At 39.3% G+C, this 13,353-nt stretch overlaps 1 protein-coding gene across 1 annotated transcript; it reads right to left on the minus strand.

Moving 5' to 3' along the window:
• On the minus strand, positions 1-3,977 carry LOC140246209 (dual specificity tyrosine-phosphorylation-regulated kinase 2-like). Its single transcript, XM_072325659.1, has one exon. It carries the CDS (start codon positions 3,849-3,851, stop codon positions 2,148-2,150), a length of 1,704 nt encoding a protein of 567 aa, XP_072181760.1. The 5' UTR covers positions 3,852-3,977; the 3' UTR covers positions 1-2,147.
• Positions 3,978-13,353: the final 9,376 nt, after the last annotated feature.

Consider the following 13,353-nt stretch of genomic DNA (forward strand, 5'->3'; position numbering starts at 1 on the left):
AGATCACGCTTCCGTTTTGGGCGAGAAAAAACTTTGTTGTGAATGCACAAAGTTTTCTGGCTGCTCTGACGGAAATCACCGGAAGATAAACATCCATCCAAAGGATTTAAAAGGACATGAAACGCATTTTAATGGATATCAACGGATGCCAAAAGTCGATATTTGTTTTTAATGCATTTGCCATATCCGGCAATGTGTGACAGGGGCATTAGGGATGTACTGGAACTCCATGGGACATAACCTACACATAATGCATTTCACCAAGGCTCAAAGGAGTCACTACATATCATTCAACTGAAAATTCAACATTCAACTAAAAAAAAAATAATAATAATAATAAAATCACAGGAAAGGCTGACACTACGAGACATGGTTTTCTTACTCATATGGGGAAAGGGGGTAGGGGATAAAAGTTGGCTCGAGTCAGTTCAAAACAGCCTGATGTCATACATCAATATTACTACAAAACCAGGATCTACACTGTACATGTAGCCAGTACTGTTAGCCAGTACTTAAATACAATGTACATACATGTATATTGTAGAATGACACTAGCAGCAACAGGCATAATTTTGGCTTCTTTAAAATGGAAGAAAATGAAGGTTTAAGATTTGGAAGATGATTCACTTCAGGGAGTACATTACAGTTCCGTTGCAAAATCTCAAAGAAAAAAATCCAGACAAAAGCATTCAAGTACCTTGTCAATTGTGACCTTTGCAAGGCTGGATAGGGATATTCTTCTTCCTGAAGTACATCCATCTCAGAAGAATATAATCAGACCTGAATCGAATCTAATTTAGTTACCAAACGATAAAAAAAAATACTTGTATAAACGTCTATGTTATCTCTCAGCATGTCTTGCCTTTCCGTATTGACTAATAAACAATCTTGCCAAAGCATAGGGAGTAACTAGCCTACTTAAAAGGTTAAATCATTTTGCATAATACCCTACACGACAGATTACACGCAGGTATCAATTTACAATCATATACCTGATCATCACTGAAATGGTTTGACATTTTGACTGAAAACTGTTGAACTACAGGTACCGGTATTTCATGCATTTGGATACTTGCCCCCTTGAGCGAAGAACTACAATGCATACTTAACACTGGTTACATCACTGCTGATATTACAGGCAGTTGCACATAACAGTTACTCTTATTGATCTTACTGTGATGCATATCTTTTTTGATGTTGTATGTGATACTGTATTTGTAACCTCAAAATCAAGCAACTTGTAGACGCATACCGGTACACTGATGTATCTGCAAAGTAACAGTATGCATAATATGGTGTCTCAACCATCAAGCCATGTAATAAGGATAATACACTGCAACCAAAGCACTGAATATCATAAAGTAATAAACTCAAGGCAAGTACATTGTATGCATTATACATCATTCATATACATGCGCATTTTGCACTGAAGTCAGGTGAGCAGAACCAGCATGAAGAGATTCAGACAGTGCAATATCCAGTTCAAACATGTGTATGGCGTGCCACAAATAACTATAAATGGACGGATATGTTGTGACTCTGCTTCACTCTTGCCATGAATGTACATTTTAATTACCGACTGCACAGTATACACTATGTTGAGAAAGGAAAAAACAAAAGTGGAATGCATGGAATGCATGCTCATACCCAAATCAACATACATGTACCAACCAGTACACACACATCCAAACTGGTGCAGAGATTTAAATCGATAAAATGGATTGAGGTAACGACTGGATAGAACTACAAGTGCATGCGATTGTTGGGCTCCCTGTTTACTTTCAATGTTCATTTTTGAAAACCGAACATTCCACAATACAGGAATAATGTAATGTGAGAATAAGCAGTTTGGCACCATATCTGTCATCTAAAAATAGATCTATTTCACCACATTGCTTATCAAATATGGTAAATTCTACCTATGATTTCCGAATGATTTCATATTATCAGTCTTTACACGGTGTAAATACTGAAACTTTGCAATGTGACACATGTGATGGATGCACTTTGACTGATGTGGCACTGTGGTAATACACACACTTCATTGATAAACCAGAATTCATCATCTTAAATTGAAAATAAAGCCCATACTAGGCCTTCCCTTTCATCAAAATTTCTCTAGTACTTCAATGCTGACAAACAATGATTTATGTCACAATTTTTGGTAGTACAGTGCGCTGTGACACATCCTGTCGTCCCTTTTCATTTCCCGTTGGGGGAAGCTTAGACACAGCAGATGAACCATGGCGTTTGTTCTTTGCAGAGGTGGTGTTGCCATGGCTGTCAGAAGGTGGTTTTGGGAGACGGCGACGCAGCCAGGAATGACGAAGAGCTTGACTGGGAGACATGCGACTAGATGGGTCCCACTCCAAACACCGTTTCAGGAAATCAAGAAAGTGTGGGTCATCACAGCCTTTCAGAGCTTTGACAAGATCCTTGCTCCCAGGTGGGCCACGCACTTTCCCTCTTCGAGATCGACCACCATTGAGCACAGTTGTTCCATCTGGAAGTGTAGTCACTGTACAGTACCGTGGCTGGCCTTTGGAGTTGATAAAATTCTTGGACCGCTTTGAAGTATCAATCAGATTTTGAGGAGGCATGCCCATCAGCTCAATCATGCAAGCCAGTTGGTCACCTTCATCTTCCCCAGGGAGGAGAGGGTAACCTGTCAGTAGCTCTGCAAGAATACATCCCAAGCTCCACATGTCAATGGGCATGCCATACTTCCCTCCGAGGATTACTTCTGGTGCTCGGTAGAAACGGCTTTGGATATAGGTGTAGATTCGCTGGTGCTCGTAACAACTGGAACCAAAGTCGATCACTTTGATGCCACTCCTACCCTGTTGTTTCAGGAGGATATTCTCTGGCTTCAGATCACAATGGATTATCTTGTTTCGATGCAATGAATCCAGGCACTGTAGTAGTGAATGTGCGAACTTCCTCACAAGCTGCAAGCTGAAGCCCTGGAATTTGTTTTTCTTGATGAGCTCATACAAATTCATGCTCAGCAGTTCAAAGGTGATGCATATGTGATTACGAAATGTGAAACTCTCAAACATGTGAATGAGGTTCATGTTGTTGTCTTTGTCTTGCTTTCGTAAGTGTTCCAAGATTCGGATCTCTTCCTGAGCTTGACGATGAAAGCGCTTCTCATTACGCACCATTTTCACTGCAACATGCTGATTCGTTTTGTGATCATACACCTTTACAACTTGCCCAAAGCTGCCTTTTCCTAGAATTTTCAACACTTCATACCTGTAGCCTATGTGATCATGCTGAACGTGAATGTATGATCCTTGATCATCATCATAGCCACAATTGTTAGGTCCACCAATCACGCCTTGTCGCTTCTTAGCATTCGGTCCAACAAAATATATATGAGGATAGTTGAATATCTCATGATGTTCGTATGAAGTGAGTTTATGCATGTAGAGTTTCATGCTTTCTTCAGGGGTCATAGGCAAATTACGTCCTTTTGCAGATCCGTTTTTCGATCCATCACTCGACGGTCTCCTCACATCCGGCAAGGCATTTCCATCATGAGATAAATGGCCATTGGCGATTACCTTATTTTGCACCTGCCTCTTGTAATTGTGGTTATCGTCCGTTTCAAACAGCTGCGTAACCTGCAATCCGGTGGGAACATTTTCGTTGGTTTTCTTCGTAGCCCCAATCGCGTGGTTCTTGATCGGGGGCAGCTCGACATGCGAGCCATGGTTGGCCCGTGCTGTCGAGTCCGAAAGGTGTGGGTACAGCGTCGTAGTAGGTGCATCTCCCTGCGTGAGAGATCGCGTACGAGACGCCTGTAGATTAGGCTTTCTTGCAATTGCGTCCACCATCTGATCAATCATTTCGCTATATCTTGAGAGAAATGCAAAATATTACTCCACTGCTAGCATAAAATCCATTCTTCTTATTTTTTGTGACGCGGCAGCTTTCCTTTCGTGCTAATTCCAATATGGCTGCACCGCGGCTCTGCAATTCTGCACCATGGAATTCGCCCTTTGTTGCTATAGTGACACGCTGGAGGTGAGCTTGTTTACAACGTCATTGATATGACGTTTCTTACCAACTACAAGAGACATGTGACCTGAAGCAGCCAATAAGAGAGCCCGCCTCCAGCAATTTTGCATCACAAAAGAACACTGCAGCCAGCTTTTCTGTTGGTAGATACGACATACTGAGAAAGTTCATGTCAGCCTTAGGCGTCTTTGAAAGCGTACCCATCAAGAACTCATACTGAATTTGGAAAGAAAGATGTTTCAAGGGCTAAGCGATTCTGATTTGAATGAATACCGTTAAAAAACAACAGAGTTGTTTAAATTAAGAAAACAGATACATATCAAACTGCTAAGTCGAAGAACAAAGTCGAAGAGAGTGTGTGTATGTATAGTCGTATGTGGGAGTTAGAAGAGAGAAAGATATGTGCGAATGTTAAACGCTATTTATTATATGATAATTTGAATATAGTATATGGTTATTAATGTGTTGTGTGTAGATTGAATGTGTTTTGATATGAGAGTAAGATGGTGAAAATAGATTTGCCAATCAAACTGATTATTTTTGTAAAATTATTGTGCTGATTTGAGGAAGTTCATAACATCACCTGCATTGATAAATATAAGTGACCGGCATACACAAATCCCACATACTCAATTTATTCATAATAATGAGAATCGTGGTATTAGAAATTGCAATTTCAATAGTTGTGTTTGTTTTGTCGTACAGGTTAATTTCATTGTGCAATAGTTAAAATTGATATGTTTGATTTTTTTTTTCATTATTCTATCCCTATGCATTTTTTTCCCTTCTTGTACATATAACATTCATGGTCTTTTTTGTACAATGTCGGCAATTCAGCCTGCGGGCTGCGATGGATGTTACTCAATAAAATACCTTTTAAATTCCAATTCAAACTGACCCTGTCAAAAGTGATGACAGTGATTTCTTATACTGGAAGTTTGCATTATGTACGTATATGGCGAAAGAAGAACAAATCATTGGCGATTTTTTTTTTCTAGCAACTTTATTTTTTAGTTTGAACGAAACATGCATCAGTTGGCGTTGACGTCACTTTTCATTTGTACAGTAATACCAAGGATGCAATTTTCACTTTCCATACTATCAAGTCTGGTGTTTGCTATGTTCCATATACTGCATAAGCATAAGAGCATTAATGATGCCTTCATTTCATGAACTAAAAGAGAGGGAGAAAAAAAAAAGAAAGAGAGAAAAAGACAGGAAGAATTTAGCTCCAAGAAAGGCATTTATAGAGCTTTATCATTAGAGAAATATCGGCATCTGTTTCTTTGAAATATGCATAACGTTTTGGGCTGTTCCTGCTTGTAATTAACCTGCATGATCAAAGCTTTGTAGTGCCGCGATCAGGAATGAAAATTAATTTCATATAATTATGCCAGTTGACGACATCATTTAAGCTGATACATACATTTTCCCATAAGCAACTTCCAAAACTTTAATTGTAGCACTTTGTTTTGTGTTTGATAACTTGGACGTATACAGTCATCAACCGCAACTCATTTACTTTATACAAGGTAGTATAATAGTTGTTTGTCTTGCTATTTATCTTCCTCATTGCTGATAGGTATCATGTGGCTGGTCATTTGACGCTGATTAGAAGTAAAATATTACCGGCAGTACACTGAGACCTACATACTTATGCTTACCTACCCGTATTCAAGAATCTGTGTCTGTTTCATCTTAAAAAAACACACACAAAAAAAAAAAAAACTGCAGTGTATAAATTTGATCATAAAACTAATTTGAAAGATACAGTAAAATGAACGGGAAAACTTGTATGTTTGTATACCTCAGTTGTTCAACAACAACAACAACAACAACAACAACAAAAAAAAAAAAAAAAAAAGAAGAAGAAGAAGAAGAACTCTTCCACAGCATAAGCTATAGTGTTGTTTGTGCGTGTTCTCGATCGATCGCCTACAAACTTTCTGCAGCCGTACGCACCATATCTGTGTTGTCCAATAGCTTTCTTTTAAGTGGATCAATATCGAGCAACAGTGCTGCCCACATTTCACACAATGTCATGATTTTACGCACCAGCAGACGATGGTAAAAGCAACGAGACTGACTTCGCACCTTGCGTGGCGTGAATTAAACAGACTAGGTGTTAAGCGCTTGAGTCTATTGTTCGAGCAAGGAGTCCGTCTTCTACCACATCCGCTATCTACTGTTTTGAAATAAGTGTTTAGAAAAGGTACTGACAGAGAAGGAGGTATAGCTTAGTACCTCCATGCTGATACGCGGTCACCTCGAAAATGGACAGGTGGCCCTACACACTGCAGCCGGACATGCCGGTTCAATTAAATGCCATTAACCTGTCGTTCACCCTCATCGGGAAGGATTTAATTATTGTGTAGTATTTCAATTGAATAAAAACAGACACAGATATCCATTGTATGAATTTGAGATTAAAGCTGCTGAAAAAAGAAAATAATTGAAATACGTATGTGATAGATTTGATATTTTTAAAATATTTATGTATAACGCGTGCAGTATCATTAACAAGATTTTATTTTCCTCTATTTGATGACCATACTTGAAAGATTTTGGAAATGGCGCTGTGATCTGTTTTTTTTTTTTTTTTCATTCACACTCTTCACATAATTGCAAAAATTACATTATATATATATATATATATATATATATATATATATATATTATACATGGCTCGACACTGACTTTTTTGTTTGGTGGCCCGATGGGGCCACCAAAATCCAAAATTTCAAATTTTTGGTGGCCCGAGAGAAAAATTTGGTGTCCCCCCCCCAAAAAAAAAAAACACAATACAAAACATTAAATGTCCATTTTTTCATGAGTCAAATATTTAAGATTTATGATAGTAAGAATTAGAAGTTGGAAATATCTATTCATAAATAAACTTCAACAAACTTGCAACACTCACTCTCAGGCATTCATTCAGTCCTTTTCATCCATCCTTTGAACAAATTTAACTGCTAATTTCCGGCGCATAAAAGTTACGAATTTATTGACATGCTTTTCAAAACATTTTGGTGGCCCGAGGCGGGCCACCAAATTTGCCCTTTTTTGAAATTTGGTGGCCCGACTTTCATTTTTGGTGGCCCCGGGCCACCGGGCCACCGATAGTGTCGAGCCCTGTATATATATATATATATAAAACATACATATTGGAACATAATAATGCAACGACTGTGGACAGGTCTCAAGAATAAAGAAACTAAATCACTGCCAGGAATGATGAAAAGGAACAGGCATTCATCACGAAGGGAATTAAAGGGTAAAGCATGCATTCAGACATCTCATACAATTAATAGGCCTGTGTACATGAACCAAATTCAACGGCGTAGCCAGGATTTCATCTTAGGGGGGGCGGTTAGTCTGCGAGGGAGCGAAGCGACCGAGCCCGAGCGAGCGGAGCGAGCGAGGGGGGGAGGGTGTGGGAGGGGGGTGTCCCCCCTCCGACGGTAAGAACTTTGTGCATTTTGATGTTGTAAATGGTGCAATTTGATGCATGTTTTTGCGCGTTTTATCGACGTGAAACAGTCCCACTTGTTTAAGGTAGCAGTATATTAACGATTTTGAGTGTAGATTATTATTGAACAATTTGCCTATAAAATGGTACCATTTAAATACACTTCTTGTACTAATTCTTCTCACTGAATATCATGAACGCGACTGAACCCGAGCGAGCGGAGCGAGCGAGGGGGGAGGGGAGGGTGTGGGAGGGTTACTCCCACAGTAAGAACTTTTTGCATTTTAATGTTGCAAATGGTGCAATTTGATGCATGTTTTCGCGCGTTTTATCGACGTGAAACAGTCCCACTTGTTTAAGGTATAGCAGTATATTCGAGTGTAGATTATTATTGAACAATTTGCCTATAAAATGGTATCATTTAAATACACTTCTTGTATTAATTCTTTTCACTGAATATCATGAACGCGACTGAACCCAAGCGAGCGGAGCGAGCGAGGGGGGAGGGGTGGGTGTGGGGGGGGGGGGTGTCCCCCCTCCCACAGTAAGAACTTTTTGCATTTTGATGTTGCAAATGGTGCAATTTGATGCATGTTTTTGCGCGTTTTATCGACGTGAAACAGTCCCACTTGTTTAAGGTATAGCAGTATATTTGAGTGTAGATTATTATTGAACAATTTGCCTATAAAATGGTATCATTTAAATACACTTCTTGTATTAATTCTTCTCACTGAATATCATGAACGCGACTGAACCCGAGCGAGCGGAGCGAGCGAGGGGGAGGGGGGAGGGGAGGGTGTGGGAGGGGGTTGTCCCCCCTCCCACGGTAAGAACTTTTTGCATTTTGATGTTGCAAATGGTGCAATTTGATGCATGTTTTTGCGCGTTTTATCGACGTGAAACAGTCCCACTTGTTCAAGGTATAGCAGTATATTTGAGTGTAGATTATTATTGAACAATTTGCCTATAAAATGGTATAATTCAAATATACTTCTTGTATTAATTCTTTTCACTGAATATCATGAACGCGACTGAACCCGAGCGAGCGGAGCGAGCGAGGGGGGGGGGGGGGGAGGGGGGTGTGGGAGGGGGGTGTCCCCCCTCCCACGGTGAGAACTATTTGCATTTTGATGTTGTAAATGGTGCAATTTGATGCATGTTTTTGCGCGTTTTATCGACGCGAATCAGTCCCACTTGTTTGGTAGCAGTATATTTTTATGTAGATTATTATTGAACAATTTGCCTATAAAATGGTATCATTTAAATAATCTTCTTGTATTAATTCTTTTTACTGAATATCATGAACGCTGTCTGCAGTTCAGCAATGAAACAGAAAAAGCATGCACACGAGGGTGTAGATAGGGGCATATCCCCTCCCACAAGAAGGTGATTTTGCGTTTTCATACCTGAAATTCAGCGATCTGGTGCAAATTTTTGGTGCAATACTTTTTCATAAGTGTTAAAATCACGGAATTTAGCTTTTATTCCGAATGTGCACCATCTGTGTGTATGTATAAAGTCTAGTGAGGTAGAGCTTAGGGGAAGAGGGATCCCCCCTCCCGCTCGCGGAGCTTTTGCGTTTTTAGAATTGAAATAAAGCGATCTGGGTATAGCCACAGTCTACTTCTATGCATGGCGGAGGGGGGGGGGGGGGGGAGAGAAGGGATAAGGCGTGGGCGAGTGTTATCTCCACCCTTCCCTTCCGATGGAGCTTTTGCCTTTTTAAGGTTGAAATTGAGATATCTCGTTTACGCATATTTGATGGAATCAACATTATTGGGAAATCACCAAAGGAAAAAAAAAAAACGGATGGGGGGGGGGGGGGACTGAGGGAGGAAAGGGTCGATTAAAAGGGGAAATTCCCCTTATACATTAGGGAACCTTGAGTTTTCGGAATATAAGTGATAAGTCTTGTGCACTCAGAATTATTCATAATTTTTTTGTGTGTGTGTGTAAATCTAGAAAGTGTATTAAGCTAGGGAAAGAGGCACAGAGGGGGAGGGTTTGGGAGGGGGATACCCCCTCTCAAGCACGAGAGATTTTGCATATTTTGAATTGAAATTCAACGATCTGGTGCACACTTCGAGTGAAACATTAAAAAAAAAATATCTTATTTGATGACTGAAAGGTTGCAAAGGAGACCCGCTTCATGTGCATGCATACAGTATACACGCATTTTTTTTTTTCGCCTCCCAAATCCCCGGTCCAAATCTTAGGGGGGGCGACCGCCCCCATCGCCCCCCCCTGGCTACGCCAGTGACCAAATTCATGAACTTTGATGTACAACCACACATACAATATTGCACAAAACTATGCACAAGTACAGTGGTCATTCACAGTCATACACACGCACACACTCACGCACGCACGCACGCACACTCCAACTGGACCCTTCAAATTGGCACACGGTCATTTTTTGATTTGGACATTGTGTGCACTATCATCAAATAATTGGAAACATAGAGCGTTGTCATTTCGTCTGTCATTGTCAAAGAGCTCTGCATATTGTTTTGTGGCTGAGTGCCAGGGACATTCTACTGCATGATCGAAAATTCAATTCTTTTAGCAGCTGCACCAACAGAAATAAAATCCTGCTTATTCTTGACGGTCTTTTCAGCTCATCCACCAAAAGTTCTTGGCGGCTGTAGATTCTAAAATACTACACACCTACGAGTTTGAATAAAATCGTCGAGAAACGTGGTAATAGTCTAGTCAAAATATGAAATGACCCCCAACTAATTGCAACAGAAATGATTCTATTTGCATTTGACCTGGAATAGCTACTAAAATAGCATATTAAAAGTTCCCTAAAATTCGAGTGGTGGATCAGTGTCTAATTTGCATAAATTCAAAATGGCCGCCATACAACCTATTTATTCCTATACTTCGGGACATATAACCCGCAGAAAGTAAATTCTGGTGTCTAAACCTATGTTTTTTAGGTCAAGGAATACAATTATGGTATCTTTAGTAACTTCCAAGCATCCCTATATATAGGTTTTACATATATTTGCATATAATTACATGCAAAATGGCCGCCGTATGCATGTGCAAGCCCGTATCTCCGTATATTTCATCTGTAAATGGCCCTTTGTTGTCCGAGGTCTTAATTCTACTGCTGAGAATCACTAATATAGAATATGTTCCACTCAGAGGATAACTAGCTATAAGTTACTAAAAAAAATTGAATTTATGTATGCATAAATAAATTCAAATTATTACCGCGAATATACTTTCAGATATATACGAATACAAACTGCAGAACGTTATTGTACTGTAATGTCTACATCCAAGATTTCAAGGGCAAAAATTGATATAATACCATTTACAACCTCAATGATTATCCTTACACCTAGTTTCATATTCTTGCATTGATTAAAAGTATTGTATTACTCATATTTTCTTGAGATAAAACCGCAGAATACTAGACAACTGTGAGTAGCATCAAATGGAACAGATTCTATTTAACTTTAATCTCAACTTAGCTTCCAAGGTGTGCTCAATAGGTACATAAATATTAAAGTCTCAAATTATGTGGCAGGAATCGTTAAACTTATTTCATGATTGCATGATCGTATACATGTATCACATATTTTGCCATCATGTTAAATGCTTATACTTGTGTCTATGGTGCAATATTTCTATTTCTTTCTCTCTTTTTTTTTTTGTCAAGGGGGGGGGGGGCGGCATGTCATCAAGATCATGATTATCCATGAACAACTCTTCAACAGTTTCATGAGTTTGGAAATTTGTATAGAGGATGTTCTTGTCATTTTAGGGTACCTTGTCATTCACAGACTTTCTGAATAAAAGACGAAGGTATTTCAAGTTCACCCTCCATGCATTCTTGCAGACTTTTACTTGGGAGAAAGGAAATTGGAAGAATTTGGGAACCTCTAGGGATTTTGAGTGTATATGGAAGCCTTTGGGGACTTCCAGGTCTCAGGGAGGCATGATGACACTGGTGATAAAACCTACTTACCTAAGTATGTTGAAAATTTGACCATGTGTTTTCAAAAAGAAGAAACGAAATCAAAAATGGCCCCCAACATTTTGGTCCCAGCCCCAAGATGGCCGCGCCTAGATCATATTTTAGGTGCTTTTTGGCATCCTGTGGTCTGCGCGGGTAGGGGGGGGGGGTGGATGGTACCCATTTTAACAATACTCTACCAGCTAAGATTGGTAGCAAATTGAATGCACTATTTGTGAAGATGATGAAAGTGTGAAAATTTGTCCCTATTTGGCACTAGCCCCATGGTGTTCACCCTGGATCCGCCATGAGCAATCTTGAAAGTATGTTAATACACTCACCAATGCATTTGCTCAATGTCCTCCTGGTTATATAAAAGCAGCGACTCTAAATTCAGAGGGGGACATGGTGCCCACACGAACAAAAAAAAAAAAAAAAAGGAAAAAAAGATGAAAATGCGAAAGCAAACTTAAAACTTTGCAGTCGCCAAGATATTCAACTTTGTACTATATACCTAGTTCTATCACACCTGGTTCTATTTTTTTTTTTCTTTTTCTGAGATTTTTTTGATGATTAGATTCCTTAATTTCGGGGTTCTTGGACCTTTCGGACATGGTGTGACACGTGTCTATTTGAACAACTTGATAGTCTGTCATCCTTGGGATTCTACTCGCCAAGTTTGTTGATAATCTTTCATTGCATGGAGTTTTTAAAGAGAATCTGAAAATGATTTTCGAAAAATGCATGCATGACTGACGACGGACGCCAGACGATAAATGATGGCTAGTTGCAATATTGGTTTGCTGTCTTGTGCCTTTGGCTAAGATGACTGTAAAATCTCGTGATTCAAAGTTACTTGATTTCAAGAAAAAATTTCTTCCATTTCCAGTACATCATGTTCATTTTCTGGCTTGCGATAATGCGCTTGTAATGTGATCTCTGAACATATAGATCAATGATAAAAGTGTGAAATGAGTAAACTCGCTTACACACAAAGTATTCCATGCTTTTACTATAGATTCTGGACTAGGGTAATGTGATTTTTCAGTTGATTGATTAAAATCAAACAGGATCTCGGCTTCATTTCATACAGACGTAAAGAAGTGTCGTAAGTCTCACGTTTGCAAACTGTGTCGACGTCTTTGAAGAATGCTCCTTATTCCTAGTCACCAATTAGAACAACATTATCTGACTTTTCACATATTTTAGACATACAAGATTACAAGTGCCTGATTTCTAATGGCCACCTGCAACTACACAGCCAGTTGCTAACAGCCTGTCTTGCAGTTGCATCAAACTTCCTTCAGCAGGAGTTCCTTAATAGCTGCAGCTTTGTCTGTAGAAATCAGAACATACACTGACATAATCTTAAATATCCTCCTCAAATCGTCCCAATTCCAATGATTGTATGTCATTTCCCTTCCACTGTTTAACTTGAAGAAAAGCTGCTGCTGCTGCTGAAGTGGAGGGAAGGGACCTTTTGGAAGTGTTGGGGACGGAGAATAATATCTGGCTTCAGACTGCTTTTTCGCCAGAAATATTGAATTCAGCCTTCATGCTGCTCACATTTCCGAAAAAAAATGTGTGTTGCTAAAAGTTTTTAACAGTGTAAAGCCTCAAGGCAATATAAAACATTTCTTTTGATAAAGATGCAGATCCAATAACATGAAAAATGGTAAAAGTAAGACATATCAGAATTCATGTATACGTGTCATATGTCGCATGAAGCCGACTAGAAGGATGCTGTTTGTATTGATCGACTGATGAATCCAGTGTTCTGGTAATAGAAAGGTTAAGGCCTTTTTTTCTTTTTATCTGGCTATGAATCACAATGTTTTACATTTTGCAGAAAGTCACTGGGTGAAACCGCGCGAAAATGACAAAATCCTCT

This window comes from Diadema setosum, chromosome 2, assembly GCF_964275005.1.
Source record: "Diadema setosum chromosome 2, eeDiaSeto1, whole genome shotgun sequence".
Taxonomy (NCBI): domain Eukaryota; kingdom Metazoa; phylum Echinodermata; class Echinoidea; order Diadematoida; family Diadematidae; genus Diadema; species Diadema setosum.

Coding starts and splice junctions, on each gene's coding strand:
- LOC140246209 (XM_072325659.1), bottom strand. CDS start 3,851: ATGATTGATCAGATGGTGGACGCAATTGCAAGAAAGCCTAATCTACAG.